At 39.8% G+C, this 18,643-nt stretch overlaps 1 protein-coding gene across 3 annotated transcripts; it reads left to right on the top strand.

Annotated features, from left to right (window-relative positions):
• The first annotated feature begins 796 nt into the window (after positions 1–796).
• Positions 797–16,753, top strand: TMEM237 (transmembrane protein 237). Of its 3 annotated transcripts, XM_062619765.1 has the most exons (12): positions 797–873; positions 3,364–4,339; positions 4,854–4,910; positions 6,589–6,702; positions 7,080–7,194; positions 7,898–8,058; positions 8,679–8,802; positions 9,809–10,000; positions 10,939–11,012; positions 11,484–11,577; positions 12,801–12,922; positions 14,075–16,753. In XM_062619765.1, exons 5-12 carry the CDS (start codon positions 7,139–7,141, stop codon positions 14,140–14,142), a joined length of 891 nt encoding a protein of 296 aa, XP_062475749.1. In that variant the 5' UTR covers positions 797–873; positions 3,364–4,339; positions 4,854–4,910; positions 6,589–6,702; positions 7,080–7,138; the 3' UTR covers positions 14,143–16,753. The 3 variants fall into 3 exon arrangements, with proteins under 3 accessions (XP_062475749.1, XP_062475747.1, XP_062475750.1); XM_062619763.1 differs by lacking the exon at positions 797–873 and having other exon boundaries at positions 2,138–4,339; XM_062619766.1 differs by lacking the exons at positions 797–873; positions 12,801–12,922; positions 14,075–16,753 and adding an exon at positions 11,885–12,736 and having other exon boundaries at positions 2,138–4,339.
• The last annotated feature ends 1,890 nt before the right edge of the window (positions 16,754–18,643 follow it).

Below are 18,643 nucleotides of genomic sequence, written 5' to 3'. Positions count from 1 at the left end.
GAAACAGAGCCAGGAGCTCCTTTTCCTATTGGTTTGCTTCACCGTGGCATGTTCTCTTCATCAAATGGTGCTGTGCTTGTGCCAAACAAGTTGCTCACTCTCTTCACAGCTGCCTTGCTCCCTAAGGAACACAGACAATTATTTGGTTAGCCTACCTCCCCTTGGAGGAATATTAACAAAAGCAATTTAAAAAGCCGAGAAAGATTATTCAAAGCTAAGTAGTGCAGCTACCACCATGCTTGCTTGTTCTAGTCAGACCTTGTTTAGACGTAAAATTGGAGAGTATGGTGTGGGGTAAGTAGAGGTAGAGGGGTGAGACTGCTACCAGCTCTGTGCTTCTCGTCCGTGAGCAGCTCGCCCTTTCGGCGATGTATTCCAGCATTTCTCTAGTCTGTCTTCTTGCCTAGTTTTCATGTGTTTGCTTACAGATGAATCTGCTTTCACTATTATAATATGTTCTTGTTTAAGTTGCATTTGCTTCATGTCTCTTTCTCCTAGAAGAAACTTTATCACGTTTCTTTTCTTTTTTTTTTTAATAATGATTATTAATTTGCAAACTCTCAAGGTGTAATGTGCTACTCTCTCAAGGCGGCTGGGAACCTTGTTTTCCCACTAATGTGTGTTTGATTTTACTTGCCCGAGGGGACGACGCTCTCCCGGCAGGCAGCTGCTGAAAGAGCCGCCACACCGGCCGCAAACGCAGGTTACAGCGGGAGGCTGGGCCTGCCCCCCTGCGCTCGAGGGGGATGCAGCACCGGCCTGCCCATCCCGCAGCCCCGGGGCGGAGCGGAAGAGACCCCGCCTCCTCCCCGCGGCGCCGAGGAGACCGGCGGCGGGCGCGGCATGGCGGCGCGGCGGGCGGGCTCCGGCGGGGTGAGGGCACGGCGGGGACGGGGCGCGCGGGGAACGGTTTTCCCGCGGCGGGGCCGCCTCTGGAGCGGGCCGGACGGGAAGCGGGAGTTAAAGCGCCAGTGGTCACGGCAGAGCCGACCCCGGGGGCTGCAGCTAGGTGTGGCCGGCTGTGAGCACTTGCGGCTGCAGCGAGAGGATGGTCCGCCTCGAGTCGTTGCTGAAGGGGCGTTCCGGGGCTCTCAGTGGCAGCCGCTGCTGCCGGGGAGACGGAGCTGAAGCCGGACGTGACCGCAGGGCGCCCTGGCAGCGCAGGCGGGGCCCGGGCGGCCGCTACCCACAGGACCGGGGAGTAGCCGGCCGCAGGGTGCCACGCTTCGGCTCATGCTGTGCTGGGGGTGCGAGCACTGCCTCGTTGTTTCTATATTTTCATTCACGTATAGTTCTCGTAAGAAGATACTTCTGCAAAGCTTGAAATCTATGAAGACAGGTTAGGTGTTTTTAAATGTTAGAGTTCGTGTACAAGTGCCCCCTCCTAGATCCCTCGGTGGCAGCTTTTCTCGCTGTATTTGGGGGAATAAATACATGTGCTTGCTGGTGTTCCATCGAGGCGCACTTAGGAGTGAAGGCGTTTTCTGCTCAGCATCCCTGAATGGACACCTTGCAGATTGGGCAGATTGGGTTTTTGCTCCTGAGTCAGAGTTCCCAGGTGAATCCCACCTTCCTGGGGCCTGGCTTATGTGCACAAACACGGGTTCACTGAGGCAACAGCTCTCTGGTTTATGTAAGTGTCTTGGCTTCAGGGATGCCACGAAAATGTTAACACTCGGCAGCTCTTCTGTCAGTGACAAAGTGTCCCTGGAAACCCGTGCCCGCACTCACCCTTTCGGTAGAGCTTGGAGTGAGTTCCTTCAGCCTCTGTGAAACTAAAAATTAATACAGCAAAGCTGGTACCTGTATGGCATAGCTGGGGACACCCATAGAGATGGGACAGTCACCACTGCCTGCTTGCATGTGATTTTGTTTGTTGCAAGGAATAAACAGTACAGAAATCATTTCACTTTTCAGTTGTTTTCTAGAAGGTAATGAAAGAGGTACTACAGAACACATAATACTGTACAGGCAGTGAATGCTAGTATAAAAGGTTTTGGAGTTAGGGTTTTTTGTTTGTTTTTAGAGGGTTTCAGATTTATTTATTCTTTTTTTTAAATACCAGCTATCCTAAGCATTTAGTAATTACGGCCACAGGAGTGTAGGAAACAATAAAAGTCATAAGCTCTGACCTTTATGGTGCACCAGTATTGTATGACCACTGCTGGGCAGCTTGCTGGGTACTGCTCAGCGTGTGCTTTTCTCTACCTGTATAAAACAGCACTTGCTGTCAGTGCAGCGTGGTCAAAATCCAGGTGAAAGATTTGAGGCCTAATCCTGCAAACCCTTCCTTGCACGAGGTGTCTCATTCACTTTGGATGAACAAACCTAGGCAGATCCTGTACCAACACACAGTTACAGATTTCTCAGTGCAATTAACATTTGCTACCACAGAACAAACTGCTGTTTCAGATGGGAATAGTACTGGGCCCTAACCCACGGGCAGGAAGGTCATGTCCAGCTAATCCTGGCTGCTAGAAGCTTATTTTTAGTTCAGAATTAGCTGAGGTTCAGCGTTAGCAGCGTGAGGGAGTATAGACCGGTTCACAGTGCCTCTTTCAGGGAACAGCTTCAAATGATATGGGAAAGAAACAAGTGGTAAGTTTGGAGATCCTTGAGTCTTACCAGTTTGACAGCCTTTTTTATTTCTCACATCAATTGAATTTTTGAAGCATGGTAATATTCATGCATCGTTTTTCAATATAATGCTAGAATACAAAATCTGAAAGTAAACTCTTCTTCTAGATGAGAGAAAGTGCAAGAGCTCAGTTTCAGGTTGTTGACAGGAGATACTTATTTTTAGATTTTAATTGTGTTTGACCTGCTGGTAACTATTTTCAAGATTACATGAAAATTAATGTTTTTATGATATTTGAAAGTAGTTTTCATAAGTAAGCTTATGTCCTTTTATTGTTTTTACTATTATTCTGGATTTAGAACTTCACTAATAGAAAATACTCAGCTCATGCTGCTTAGCGTGCAAGTACTTTGAATGCATAAATTATTGTGGTATTTTGGTATTTAAATAGAATGACTAACAAGCTTTCCCAAGAAAAGCAATACCTTGCATGAAAAGTAAAAATCATTCAAGTGAAATTCAAATGCAAGCTGTGCCTCACACACAGCTGTTAGGTACATGTCCCTAATGTAGTGCCCATCAGAACTCCTCACAAAAGCGTGTTATTCCTGCTTCTTTTACATATTACTTTTATGTAACACCCCCATCAGTAGTCTCTAGCTATTTAAGAGGCATACAAAGCAAAGCATACTTAGTGCTTTCTGACTGTATCTCGAAATAGCTGTTTTATCAGAGCTGGTTTCACATTGACAGAAGTTAACTTTTTTCTCTCTTTTGTCTTTAAGTGCCCACCTCGTGCCCTCCCTCCAGTGCCAAGGTAAAAGCAGTTCATTCTGTAGAATTGATCATGGCTCTGTATTGCAGTGTTTATAAAAGTAATGAATTTAAGAGAAATAAGTTTAGCAAACGTCTGAGTAGTCATAATGGCTTTTAAAATAATTGCTTTTCTCGCTAGTTTGTTGTCCCAGAGCCCTGTACAAGGAATACAGAGCATTTTAAAGCTTTATAGAGGCTGGGAAATTTTACAGTATTACCTGAGCTTTAATACTCTGAGAGATGAGCCCTTTCAAAAGTTTCAGACAAGTAACTACTTCAGTTTTATTAACCTCTACTTTAGTTCTGTTGATGTTCCTTTTAATCTTCCCTCCCTTTTTGTTCTGTGTCATGTCCTTTAGTTTCTTCGCACCACAGGAGCTTCAGAACAGGAATTTCTGAAATGAGATATATTTGAATAGGGGTATAGGTGTCTACTAGTTAGACATATTATAGGGAAAAATTTGGTGTTTTTTTTTTTTGTGTGGAAGGCACAGCAGTTATATAGCTTTTATGACATGGTACTTCAAAATTCCTTCAGAGTACCTAAAAGCAAATGTGATATTCATGATTGATGACGTAAAGGTACAGTCTTTTTAGTAATGTATGTGCTCAAATGTGTCATAACTTTTGTTGGTTACATGTCAGGCAGTAAGACAAATTTTAATTAGCCAGGTGATTAAAGTTTTTAATCTGATCCACAGTTGCCAATCAAGAAATGGTGCGTACGCATGAACAAAGTGTTGAGTCTTGATGGTTGCCTCATACCCTTAACCCTGTTGTACACAACTGCACATAGCAGGGATAAGGAAATGAATCACAAAAGCAGCAGTGTGAATTTCACTGTTATGAATTGTAATTGATTGCAAATCAACTTTTTTCTCGTCTTTGTTCCTTTTACACTGCTCTCCAACACCTTTTCTCCTTAAATGTGAAGTGGAAACCAAGGTGAGTTATCCTGGCATGAAAGAGAATTATAAACATTAATAGTTTCTTTTGATGTCACTTCATCCTCTCTTTAAAGGTAGAGCCTTACAGCTTTCCCGATTGGTTATTTAAATTGCATAGATACCTGTGATTGCTAGAACTGTCTGTTGCTTTTCTTTGTTCTCTTTGCTGTTTGCTATTTCCAGACTTAATCAAGGTAACTGAAATGTTGTCACTATGCTCTAAACAATTCAGAGCATTATTCAGGGTATTTAAGTTTTTCACCTAACACGTGTACATGTGTGTATTTAGCCTCTGTTGCATGTAAGACAGATTTCTTACCCTGCTTTCCTGCCATCTTCTGTACTCCTGTTTGTTTGAACTGGTGAGTTGTCTTTTTACCTGTAAAAGGTGAGGGATGTCTTCACCTGTAAAGAGGAACTCCTTTCTTAACTGGCAGTAGAACGGCTGTTATAAAAAGGAAATTGAGGTTTCTCCATGCTGTGAACTTACAATTTTATTTCCTCTTCTGCAGATGAAATTCCACTCAGTCGTCCCAAAAAAAAGAAACCTAAAGGCAAGACTCCATTAGGTAAGGTCCTGCCAAGACTGAAAACTCTGCGAGTAACCCAGGGTGAGACCTGTGTGGTAGCCAAGCTCCTGACAGATACATGGTTTTCATGGTTTCTTGTGCTGCATTTTTGAGTAGTGTTCTCAGCTAATTTATTACAATTTATTTTATGTTGAATGACTGCAGTCTTTTTCTTTTAAGTGCTGTCATTTTAAAACCAGTCTGTGGTGCTGACTGAACTAACTTGTTCCATCTTCTGCTTTTTCTCTCTAGATCCATTCCCAGTGCAGCTAATACAGCATGTCTTGATACTGAACTGAAAAAGTTCCTTTATTCCTGTTATTTTTAACTTTCTAAAGAAAATTATCCTAAATTGTCCCAGAGCCTTTTGGGTCCTGTATCCTTGGATACTTCATTAAATAGTCATCTCCAGCTGTAAGATCCTTATTGTGTTGAATGTGTTAAGTGCTTGAATTTCTGAATGAACCAAGATAAAACTCATTTAACAAATTGGCTCAATTTCAGTCCTTGGCTATGTAAATTCACAGCTTAAGCATCTCATTATCACTGAAAAGAGCCTAAAAGATGACTGGTACTAGGGGTTTGTATTTTTACAAGAAGCAGATCTGCAGAACAAATGTTTTAAACAAGACTACAAGCTGGATCTATTTTGATAAAGCAGAATGGGGTGATAGAATCTAGTGGATTTCGGTAAATCAGTTGACGTGGGTCCCTATGATGGTTTGCTGAGTAAACCTCCTTTATTTGTGTAAAAGAGCGTAGAATTGAGATGTCACTGAAAGAGCTTTAAATGCAACAAGTAGAGCTGCTGCTGGCATGGCTTCCCAAGGAGCAAATTTGTCTACTATTGTTTTCAGTGAGCTGAATGATGGTGCAAAGAATGCCTTGGCTTTGGCCATTACATTGCGTGTTAATTTTGCTTTTAGCAAAGGTCGGAAAACGTGCTTGAAGTGAAAACAGGTAGATTCAGTTGTCATAAAAACTGAAATATTTGACCTATAAAAAAGCAGATGTGATGTAAAATTGAGAAGTATCTTTGTCTTTCTACCAATAATCATGCAAACTGATGCCACTGCTGCTAGAATATTTGATGAATTCATGTTAGCCTCTCGCAGAAATGTAGCTCCTCCAAAGCACAGTAGTTTCTCTCTCTGACTGGAGTAAACATCCTTCAGTGTTGTTTTTTTTCTGCTCCTCCTTTATTCTTGTGGTGTATGTTTAGCATTTTAATTTCCCTTCGACATGCCACTGTTTTGCTTTAGCATGTGTCTGTGTGAATCAGCTTGTGATATTTTTTAATATTTTCTTGTCCTTTGCATTATGATCTTTGCATGTAGAAAGGAAAAACATAGAGGTATAGTTCTTTCCCATGGTAGATTCTTTTCAATTGCTCCTCTGTTGTATGTCCAAATGGGAATTTGGCTATTTCTTGGCTACACAAATTTTCTCATGGGCATGAAACTGTCAGGGTGAAAGGAGGGTTGTCAGCTGTCACCTTTGTATATTCTTATCACATTTGCTTCCCAACTGTTATTTTTCCAAGCAAATACATTTTCATCTTAGCTGTAAGCCAGGCAAATACAGATGTTCTGCACAATGCAGCAAAAGACAGCTTTTTCTTGCCTGTTTCTCAGCGGCTCTGAATTAAGATTGCTGATTCTTTTCATCTGGGTTTCAGATGGCATTGTCCAAGTAGCAGTTCGTCGACAGTCTGAAAGCAGTGAACCCCTAACTCCTGAACCTCAGGATGTCCCTCCTCAGAGGAAACGCAAGAAGAAGAAAGTACCTGTTGGTACGTGAAAGAATTGTAGATTGGAAAGAGCACTGAACAAACTTTGGTAACACAAATATCATTGGCCACCTTGTATTTTGACTTAAAACATTTCATGTGCTTTTGTGCTTACAACAGCTGAAAGCAATCTCTAAGTGAATGATAAGAGTTTCAGTTTCTGATTTTAGATTCCATCCCCTTGTGAAAATAATGGCAATATGGCAACGGCAAATGGCAGGTTTGGAAGTGATAAAGTAGATCCTTTATATTATTCAAAGCTCAATAGATCACTTTTTTCCTACTGTTTTTATATAATAAATATTTACGTATGTAAGTGAATGTATTTCCACTTTTATGAAAGCTATGAAACTGTCATGTGGTTTATTTTAAATCTTCAGATTCTGAGACCTCTTTTACCCAGCAAAATGTTGCATCCCTGTTTCAGAATGGAAATGGCATGGATGTCCCTGAAACTGAAGAAACAGTGATCCGCAGACAGAGAAAAAGAACAAAGTGAGACAAAACCCGTATAGCTCATAATTTGGAATAGTTGTGATAGTAAAAAGTGGCTGAGTAGTATTTTACATTCTCACGTTACAAAATGTAAAATCTTGAAGCCCGTATTACCATTCAGCCTGTGCAATAACTAGCATGTGTGCAGTTCTTTGCAGGGTTAAGATCTTATTTTGTTTTATGAATACTTGGGTGCATTAAAGGTCTGAATACATTTACATTAGCCTAATATTTCAGTCACATACATTAAAAAATTAGAATGTGCATCTGCTTTCGTTTGTTCTTACCATCTTTTTCTTAATTTTATGAGAAACTTAGTCACTTTTTCATCCTTATTATTTGCCTTTTCTCCAAGAACTATTCCTTGGCTTTCTTGGCTTTGTATTTAGTTTGTATTGGTTTTTCTTTTCCTAATTATTAATCTCTTTATATGTATTTTTCCCACCTTACTGTTTTGACACAGGAAGCTATTTGAAAAGAGAGAAAAAAAAACCCAACCCATAATCAAGGATTAGCTTTATGGGTTTAGTTAACTAACTCCATGAGACATTTAGTCCTTAAAATTATAAATGAGGGGTAATATTACACAGGTCAATAGCCTGATCAGTTCTTAAAAGTCAAGGTAGCCATGTTCATAGAAGCCCTCAGGTTTTGTTTTACTTCCTAATTCTTTCTCTACCCATTGTATGTTCTGTGATGATAGGAAACCTCGGCCAGCTGAAATGCATTGTTCCAATGAGCTGGAAGTGGAGGAGGAAGACATCATTGAAGATGAGCACAGCAGGAGCCCTGATCAGCAGCCTGTGTTTGCTGCTCCCACTGGAGTTAGCCAGCCTGTGAGCAAAGTGTTTGTTGAAAAAAATCGTAAGTACATCTTGTGATTTAAGTTAATATAAGGGCAATCTTGCAATTAAAGGAAAAAATATTGTATTTAAAACCCAAATACTGCAGTTTTGGGAAGTATTTTTAAGAAAGATTTCCAGAACAAAAAAATATTTGGAAATAAATATACATGATAATTTTTCAACAGTGAATGCTGTGCTGGCATGAATTTTTTAATTCCATAGTGTAGGTGAAAAAGACTGATGATAGTACCCAGCTGAACTTGTTTGACCTCATCCTGTCTCAGTACCTTGAGAAGAAAGTATCATTTGCTGAATTGCAAAAAAGTCTTTCAAGTGAAAGTTTTTTGGTTGGATTTTCATGGTTTGGATTTTGCTGGTTGGTTGGGGTTTTTTGTACCAGGAAACAGTGAATAATTACCTGAAGTGATTTGCACATTCTCAAATAGCCTGACCCACCAGGGTGCATCACACCAACAGAGACATCCTAGTGTGAATGTAAGCTGGTAAAGGGCAGGAAGTGAGGAGAAGAAATTTTCTGAGGGAACTTATGCTTATGGCTTTTTAACACTAATAACAATGTAGAAATTATGATGGAAGGTAACAATACTCTCTATAAAACTAATTTCCTCATCCTTTCAGGGCGTTTTCAGGCAGCTGACCGTGCAGAATTGATTAAAACCACTGAAAATATCAATGTACTTATGGATGTCAAGGCTTCGTGGACTACCAGAGATGTTGCCCTCTCAGTGCACCGAAGTTTCAGGTGAAGGATAAATGTTTTGATGTAAAGAAGCAGAAATCAGCTTTGCGGGTTTTTTGTGGGGTTGGTCTGGGTGGGTTTTTTTCCTCCTTTGATCCCTGAACACACCTTTTCTTTATCCTTATGATGTATCTTTTGTTTCTTTTGGATATTCCTAATAAATGATGGTTTGGGATGGAACAGATATAGAGTTTCTCTTTCCTGTAGCTTTTGATAGTTGTTGTCAAGAATATCTGTTTCTAGTGTAGACATCACAATGCAACTTATAAAAATAATAACTTACAAAATCGTATTTCAGAGATTTGGACAAAATCCAAATAGCAAGAGATTGATTGGATAACAAAAATGTTAGAGACCTGCAGAAAAGTGTGTTACAAAATGAGATTTGCCCATCAGCTATATGACCAGAATAAAAATACCTGAATTCATATAGTTTCAAAGAAAAATCCTAGTTGGTGAGAAAGAAGGAGTAATGAAATTGGACTGGGGCATAAGCTTGCACCCAATAGCCATTGCTTTTATTATTAATATGTGGTTGTGTTGTGATACAGAATAGGAAGAGTACAGCCATTTTCTTCTCTGCTGCATCTTATCTGAAGCCTGCACTTCATTTTCAGCTTTTTCTTAGCGAAGAAGATAATAAAAGAAGTACCCTGAAGACAAGCTTAAGAGCATTGTTTAAGTGTAAGGGGCAGCAGTCATGGAAAGGTACAGGCAGCAAGTGAAAGCAGTAGCAGTAATGGAGTGGTGACAGGATCAGGCAAAACACCTTGGGTTTGTTTGTAACGTGCTCAGGTTCTGGTATAGTCTGTCAAGAGAGGAAGCAGAAGTCCTGCTGTTTAGAATTTTTAGAATTAGATCAGAAAAAATCACTCGGAAACAACCTGTGAAAGGCTGGGATCCTGTCACAGCAGCAGGGTTGAACAGATGGATTCACAGGCCTTTTCTGTCTGTATTTCCTCACTAATTCAAGCCGTTAAACTCTTCTGATGTTCTTTTCTCCATTCAGGGTGATTGGACTCTTTACCCATGGCTTCCTTGCTGGCTACGCTGTGTGGAACATTATTGTTATCTACATTTTGGCAGGAAATCAGCTTTCTACAGTTTCTAACCTGCTCGAGCAGTATAAGGCACTAGCATACCCAGCTCAAAGTTTGTTCTATTTGTTGCTGTCTGTCAGTACAGTCTCAGCCTTTGACAGGTGAAATATGTTTGTATTTTAAAGGGGTATGCAATTTGTGTGCAATATATTTTTTTTTCCACTTCCCTATGGCACATTGTGATATACTTAAAGACAGATTTTACACATGGCTGGCTATACAGATAAAGGATGTACTTGTGCACTCAGACCTTTGTCACTCATTTCTGCCGTTGCATATTTCCTCTTTAATGGCTCATAATTGCTTCTGTATGCTGGTGCTGTTTGTGTGACCATGAACTGAACCAGATGGAAGAGCTGACCTATTTATTTTTTGTGGGGGAAAGGGGTGCAGAAAAACTAATGTTCCTAGTGGTTAGTTTTCATGTGAATCCATTCCCAAATCAGTTTTGCAACATAGCTGTGTAAACAGTTTTCCTGCCTTAGCTAGGGTTTCTGTGTTACAGCTTAAGAGTGGGAATGAACACATAGAGGAGCAACCATAAACAGAGTAGTTTCATAGATGTTTCTTTTAGTTACAGGTAGTTTCCATGGCAGCATGGTAAGCCAGGGAAGAAATTGGTGCTATGGACAAAACTGTGACTTTTTTGCCTAGAGTGGTGGCAGGGAGGAGGCCCAAGTTATTCATAATTGCTTCTGGTGTAAGCTGTGTGAGCAGTTGTATTATCATAACTCGGTGGTAGGGACATAGAAATGAATGGTAGGATTAGAGAGGGGACAAACCTCTCCACGTTCTCCCTGTTCCAGAAAGGACTGCAGTGTGAAAGCTGCAAGTCTCATGGAATATCCTCCTTGGTTTCAATCTTTCTTGGATTTGGCATAAAGAGAACCGTTGCCATGTGTGGGGTACAGTTGTATATTAAGGCACTGTAACAGGCACAAAAAGGTATCTTGCAAAAAGTAAAAGAACAATAGTATAGTTAGAAGAACAATATTATCTTACCAGGTTGTGTTAATGTTTTTTTTTTTTTTTTAATCAGGATTGATTTGGCAAAAGCATCAGTTGCACTGAGGGGCTTTCTTACTCTAGACCCAGCAGCAGTAGCCTCTTTCTGTAAGTATTTTATAGCAGATAGTTGTCCAGAAAGAATGCTAAATGAAAAAATTCTACATACTGTTTTCAGTGAAATCTTCCTGGTTGTTTTCTGCTTTAGAATAAGGAACTTGCCCAGTAGTTAAAAATAGCATTCAAAGGCTACGAACACTTTGCTGCATCCTTTTTTAAAGCATTTGCAATAGTAGCATTAGTGGGGCTATTTGTGAGAGTTCCCACCCCTGAACACAGAACACAGAGCTATCAGAAAACAGAATCACAAGGTGCCACCTTTGACATAGCTGATGGCTTGCAAAAGTGCAAAAAACAGATTTTGATGGGCTGGGGGAATGTTGAAGAAGAGAGAACGAGTTGAAGGATACTATCATTGGAAGCAGTGGAGTGAAAGAAAAGAAAATGTAGTGATAATTGTCACAATGAATCAGCATTTTAGGGGTTTATATCTGACACTACTAATTCCATTTCTTCCAGTGTACTTTGCTGCTCTTATTTTATCCTTAAGCCAGCAGATGACATGTGACAGAATTAACCTCTACACACCACCTTCAGAAAATGGCAGCATCTGGTAGGAAACTTAAGCAATCGCTTCTGTAAATTTTAACATATAATTTAAATATAACATATAATTTAAATATAACATTATAACTTAGGAACCTTAGTCAAACTTGTGGACTGAAAAGGTTATACAACATACATGAGGAAGTATTAATGAAGGATTACATTACTAAACCTGCCTTTGCCTGAGCTCGCCCTGAATCTTTGATAATTTCACCGAAAAAAGAGGACTCAAGGATGGGTTTGATCATGTTGATTGCAAATCTGTACCTCAAACAAGAGCCTGGTGGAATAATGCTGAAAACGTCATCTGGCAGGAACCTTAGCAATCTATTTTGCTGAAGAAGTGAGACCCTACCGAGGTAACCCTTTTGTTTTCAGGGCCAGGACATTCTGTAGAGAGTCAACACTTTGAAGGTGATAATCTAATCTTTCCAAGAAACAAATGTCATGGTATTATGAAAAAGTGGTATGTTTATGGGTTTAGCAGACACATCTGGTATTAAATACAAAGCATTGTCTCAGGAGATCCCATCCAAAACTACTTTTGGAAGTAGATACATGAAGATTTGCTGGTTAGAGGGGAATTTGGGTTTTAGGGAGCTAGAGGGGTTTATGTTTTTTTGTTGTGTTTTTGGTTTTGGGTTTTTTTTTGGTAAGGGCTTCTAGAAATGTTTGCTGAGTTGTTTATTAGCCTAGATTCCATCAGAAAATACACAACCTGCTGTTATGACTGTAATACAACTGTGGGATAACTGAAATCATAACCTTTTTATCTCATACACCCCACAACACCTGTACACAAGTCCTTGTACCGGCTTCCAGACAGACTTTACTGACTTGCTGTTCACTTGCCTTCATGCCTCATGAAGAATTGCTTAAAAATAAGATTGATTGATGACATTTTGCAGTGTCTTTCACCACAGTAAAATTCCACCTTGCATTTTGATTTTTATTTATGTGTCTTGGGAAGGAAAGGAATTTGCTGTTGAAGTCTACAAGCAGGACATTCTCTACGAGATGGGGTTTCTTAGCTGAGTCCTGTCTTTGTCTCTACAAGTAGTACAAGTAGTTCTGTTTTTCCTCCTCCCCCCACCAAGCTGGCTATGGTACAGGTAGTTCTGTTTTCACATCTGGCTTAGCAAGCTTGTTTTTATGATACTCAATTGAAATTAATATTGTAACCTGTGTACCTGCAAACTGCCACCTGATGGGTTGTTGTGCTTTTTCCAGGATGGCAGGTACAGAGCAAGAAATTGTTCAGCCATGGGTTGTGGTGAATCTGGTAGTGTCTATTCTAGTTGGGACAAGTTGGATCTTCTTGTCTTACCGACCAGAGCTAGACCACAGTGAAGGTAGGAAACATTAATAGGCACAATGTTGTTGGTTCAGACTTCTATCTGCTGTGCACTGTGTTTGCTGTTCAGGAGTAGTTCTGAGAAATCTTGTGGCTGAGGTAAAACAGACATCTCCTAGCAACTTTACAAAACAAAATCCAACATGCTTCTTCAGACTACTTTAGCATTTTAATATACAGATTTCTGTATTGCAGCTGGCCTCAGTTAATCTGCTTATTTCTGATAACTCAATGAGTTAAAAAAACCAACCAAACCCAAACAACAGCTAAGTGGCAGCCTTTACAATGTTTGACAGTGAAATTTGTAATAGAAGCTTAAATAGAATTTAAAACCCATTCTTTAAATAGTAAAGACCTATTCAAGGAAGCCAGTTAGCAGTATTTAACTCTGGCTTGATATTTACGTGTGCCTACTAAGATTAGAAAACCTGCTTCAGAAATTTCGAGAGAAATTCTATTAGGACGTATCCCAGATAGAGAAAGGAAACTGCAGACTTTAGTCTACTAGGGATGAGTAGCAAAAAGACACGAGAATCTCAAACTTGAAGGGGTATATCACATAGTTGCTTGTACAGATCATGTAACTTTACCATGTTGACAAAATGTTGGCAAACACAGCCTGGTCTGTACGCTGAATGTGCTGTTAGTAAGACAGAAGTACAGGAATGCTGAGGGTGCAGTATAGATATGTAAGGGAACCCAGATGCAAGAAAACTAAGCTAGCAGCACAGAGTTCCACAAGGGCTACCACATCAGCTATTTGTGTGCCTAGCCGAATTCCTCTGCTGCACCTCTTCACTGCTGGCCTTAGGCTGCCTTCCATGGCTGAGCTGCTATGATGACAGCTAGTTGTGAGCAGCATCATTCATGATTCTTCCTATCCCAGGTTCTGTGCTGCTAAATTACCCTGTAACACACAGAGCAGATATATCCATAAATGAATGAGTCTCTGAACAAAAATCTTCCCTTGAGTCTGACACACTCAAAACTTAGTAGACAGTGGTGGCCCTTGCCGTTGCCGAGTTGCTTATTATGATTGGGAATAAAAGCACAGGGCTTGGGGGAATGCCAGAGCACTTTTCAGAAATAATGAAATCATATTAAGGTGAAACTTTAGAAAGAAAACCTGATTCTTTTCTTTCTCTTTTAGAACTGATGTTTCATGCTGAAATCAAGGAATTTCCTCAGGGAGATATCTTACCCAGAGTCCAGCCATAGTGTGGAACAAGCATCTGAAAATGTTGTAGCTGTGACTGATGGCTCAACATGTTGTGTATTATAGCCACGTATGATAACTTTCATAAAGAAGAAGAATGTATTTTTATATTGTATATATTTAATTTTGGTCTTTTTATGTATGCTACAAGTTCCAAATGGGATTGAAGACTTTCATACTTTTGCTTTTTATTTTACAAAGTAGATTATCTCTAGTGTGTAATGTCAAGGTGATTTTGTAAATACTGCTACCTGTTTAGCCAAAGAAACTAGATGGATGCAGAAGATCAGGCACTCAGTGCTTTTTTTGACTGCTGTACAGTCTTCAATAACTCGCTTTTGTTACTAATGCTGATAGCAGTTAGCTTACCTGTTTTGGTTAAATATTCTCTAGAGATTAAAACAAATCTTACGAAGAATGTAGTCTAAGGAAGATTATAGCAAAACAGTAGGCATAAACCCGACAGTGTCACTAAGCATAAAATAACCTAGGTTTAGCTGTATTTGCTAGAATAAGAGATTGGATCATCGGGAATTTTGTTTAATAATTCCTTAAAAGAGGACACTTATTTTTCTTCAGTTCTTTCTCTTGATGAAAGATCTTGATGATAATAAGGTTTTTCAAGTTGATGTAGATACAAGAAAGAGAAGTTAAATGTTGCAGCAGTTTGGTCAGTTAATTAATGCCTATATAACATCTTTTAATCAAGCAGGGTGGTTTTGGGTTGTCAGCAGGATATATGTAGGTGCTGTCATTTCTTGACAGCCAGGATGCATGACTATTATAAAGCCGCAGTTCACAGGAATAGTGTTCTGGTTTCTTCTTCTCTGGTATGGTAAGAGCACTAGTGTCATTCACTGTGATTTCCAAAGAAATTTGGATTTCACAGATGTTAGAACTGTTCCTACTTCTATGTATTTTGATGGAGAGTACTTTTTCCTCAAAAGGATGTTTGTTGTTCTCTGTTAGGATGGAATGGGAAACTCCTAAAATTATTAAAAAAATGCTTTCTAAAGCAAAACAAAAACTCTGCAGCAACCCACCTTCTATGTAGTGATGCGGTAGTAGTGCAGTTGGTGCTTTCTGATTATGATAGCCAACATTCTTTTTTATATAAAAGTGGCAAAATGAAATTACTGCAGATGTAAATAAATACAGATATATTGCAGGATGAAACAATCTCCTCAGTAGACATAGACAAGAGCAAAATCAGTTTCTCAAGAAAGTACTACCTAAAGCCCCAAAGCTATTTGTATATGTTATTTAATATGCATTGATCTTGCATTGTCGGCACGTTTTTTTTATGTGTATGTCTAAGTGTGGTCCTAAAGGGTGTGCCATTGTCACAAAAAAGCTACAGTTTCCTGTGGAATAGCTATACTTTCTAGTAGTGAAGTTAGGAGTAGCCAGATAAAAGACTAAGGGAATGTTAAAGCTCCAGTAACTTTCTGTGCTGTTAACCAGAGTTGCTTTAGAGCAAGGTTGGAACATGAGTAACTAGGGCAAGCTGCTGCCTTATTGAGGACTTGAATTCTGTTACACCCACACAGATATCTTAATTAAAACATTCACTGTTGATAATATTTTTTAAATGCTGTGGTAATCTTGAAGGGGGGGGAGGAAGTTCTACCAGAATTAAAAGCTGTTTCACAGCTATTGGCTGTGTTCTGGGCCATTCTCTTTGTTGTAGGAAGAAGTGTTTAACCTTTTCTGTAAATTTTTATGGCTCTTGAGTATTTTTGGGAAACTGTAGAGCTAGATTGTGGATGGCACTGCATTGTACATTAAAATGGAGAGAGTCAGGGTGTTGCACTGGAGGTTCTGTCATGATTAGCTGTAAGAGATGGGGGATGAGGCACTACTTAATGTCCCCATGTATGTTGCCACAACTTTCTCCAGATGTGGTGTTTGATACACAGTATTGTCCTATGGCTTTTCTTTGCTGCTTGATATTTCTGTCATCTTGACATAGTAAAAAGTCTAATTTTGCCCATAAGGTAATGGAGCTCAGGCAAAACTGTGCTAAGTCATCACATCAGTACAGGAAATATTTGAGTAATATCATTGCTGACATGATTACTAGAAATGGGCCTTCCAAGTATCCCTTGGACAAAGTGATGCTAGCCAAGAGCCAGATTCTCACTGTGAAATACAGTAGTTTGTTTAGATGGTTGAGCAGGGATTAAGTTAATGAACTTAACGGGATCAATATTTCAAACTTTTCCATGTATCTTTTTGGGAGGGTCCAAGTATATGTATTTTTAAATGTGTGAGGTTTGAGGTTGCCATTTAAAATCAGACTTACTAAGCAATTTGATGGTTGATTATCTATTTTTAAAAGTACTTTTCATTCCGTTGGGCCTCACAATGGAAGTATGAGTTTAACTGAGTTTTTTGTCCAGTTATTTAGAAGGTTTTAAACAAGTTTACAAAATGCATGTTCTGTAATTAAACATCTAATATCTGCAGAAGCCTTAACTGAAATGCCTTTGTGCATTTCCCTACCATTGTTTTTAATGCAGTATTTCTGTGTTGATGAAAAAACTACAAAGATGTTCGTGCCAATTTGTTGGTTTTATGTATATGAAACAATTAAACAATTGCTCTAAACTAGCTAGAGAATATTGTACTTCTTTGTCCTGTTTCCAGTCTGTTTAAAATAAATCAGTCCCATCTAATTTTTTCCCCCACTGCTAATATTATGCATAATATACAAGTTCTGAAGAGGTGATTATGGGAAACTGGTTTTAATTTATTTGTGGCAGTGTTGTAAATGATGCCTTTGCTTTCTCTCCATCAGATTCCTGCTGCTGTACTAGTGTTTTACACAATTGGAAATGGTATTGTAAACTCATGAAAACTAGCAAGTGTATTTCATCAGAAGCCTAAAAAGAATATTAAGAGGGCAAAGTGATTGCTGTCTTTAACCAACTTAATGAGTGATTACAGAGATAATATGAGTCAGACTCTCCTGAAGCTGCACAGTGAAAGGATGAGTGGAAATGGTCATAGGCAGCATCAGGGAAATTACCATTAGCTGTCATAGGAGTTTTGACAGGGCAGGAGGGGGACCCACAGGGGCTGTCTGTGGGAGCTCCATCCCTGTAGCTTTTCTGGACTTGGGTGGACTGAACCCTGTTGCCTGTTTGAAAGAACTCTCAGAACACACTCTTCAGTCTGTTTAGAGGGTCTAGACCCTTGCAGGGTGCTGGCTGGTGCATTTCTGCAAATCAAGTACATGTGGTGCTTGCTTCTTCATTACACTTACACACAAAAGTTACAAGGCAGTACACTCCTAGTTACAGTGATTGCTCAGTAATCTACATACCATGTTTTCTTTATCATTCCTTCTAATCACTATGCATGCTTGGAGGAGGGGTCTTCAGCTGGGCTGGGGTCTTTTTGACCTTTAGATGGGAGTTTTCGTATTGTAATGAAGGCAGTTCACTTCAAGGACACCTTAAAAGTTAGTTTTGTTGCCAACTTCTTGCTTACAAGATATACATCTGATACACGGATAGACTCCACAACTCATTAAAGTTGTAAAGTAGGTATGCTTTTTATTCAGCACTGAGACCCATGGGGATAATTCCTCAAAGTCATGCGTACCTCAGTGTTGTTTCCCTCTACATTTATTCTCTAAAGTTATATATATTCATACGGTTGCACAATACACCTATACATATTCATGTCCTATCCCCGCTTCGTATTATAATGAGTTAGAAGGTCCTTTGCGCCTGCGCAGTGCCCCCTCTGGTCATGGGCAGGGGTCTCAAGATGAAGTAAATGAGTCTTCCTTCTGCGGGTAGGGGTTTTCAAGATGAAGTAAATTAGTCTTCCTCTTGAACTTTTCACCTTTTAGTCTTCACATAGGGCCTTAGAAAAGTTGTAAAGTAGGTATGCTTTTTATTCAGCGCTGAGACGCATAGGGATAATTCCTCAAAGATATGCGTACCTCAGTATTGTTTCCCTCTACATTTATTCTCTAAAGTTATATATATTCATGAGGTTACACAATACGCCTATACATATTCATATCCTATCCCCGCTTCGTATTATAATGAGCTAGAAGGTCCTCTGCACCTGCGCAGTGCCCCCCTCCGGTCGTGGGCAGGGGTCTCAAGATGAAGTAAATGAGTCTTCCTCCTCTGGGCAGGGGTCTTCAAGATGAAGTAAATGAGTCTTCCTCTTCCTGCACTTTTCACTAGAGTTTGGTCAGTTTCCCAGCCATTAATTCTCTGCTTCTCCCCTTTATCAGTAGAGTTTGGTCAGTGTCCCAGCCATAAATTCTCTGCTCCTTCCCCTTATCAGTAGAGTTTGATCAGTGTTTCAGCCGTAAATCCTCTGTTTCTCCCCTTGTTAGTGGAGTCTCTGCTTCTCCCCTTGTTAGTGGAGTTTGATCATTGTCCCAGCCGTAGATCCTCCGCTTTTCCCTTTATCAGTAGATTCAGGCATCTGCTCATTAACAGGACTAGAGGTTTCAGGCACCTGCTTATTAACAGG

Source organism: Pezoporus occidentalis, unplaced genomic scaffold (genome assembly GCF_034315485.1).
Source record: "Pezoporus occidentalis ecotype Australia unplaced genomic scaffold, CSIRO_AGI_Poc_V1 ctg213, whole genome shotgun sequence".
In the NCBI taxonomy this organism is placed as follows: Eukaryota; Metazoa; Chordata; class Aves; order Psittaciformes; family Psittacidae; genus Pezoporus; species Pezoporus occidentalis.
The sequence above is the reverse complement of the archived record's forward strand: the minus strand, read 5'-3'. Positions and strand labels throughout refer to the sequence as shown.

Excerpts from the sequence above, each read along its gene's own strand:
- TMEM237 (XM_062619765.1), top strand. The coding sequence starts at position 7,139 with ATGGATGTCCCTGAAACTGAAGAAACAGTGATCCGCAGACAGAGAAAA. Across the intron at positions 7,195-7,897 it reads AGACAGAGAAAAAGAACAAA|GAAACCTCGGCCAGCTGAAA; the intron begins GTGAGACAAAAC and ends CTGTGATGATAG. Across the intron at positions 11,013-11,483 it reads AGCAGCAGTAGCCTCTTTCT|TGTACTTTGCTGCTCTTATT; the intron begins GTAAGTATTTTA and ends CATTTCTTCCAG.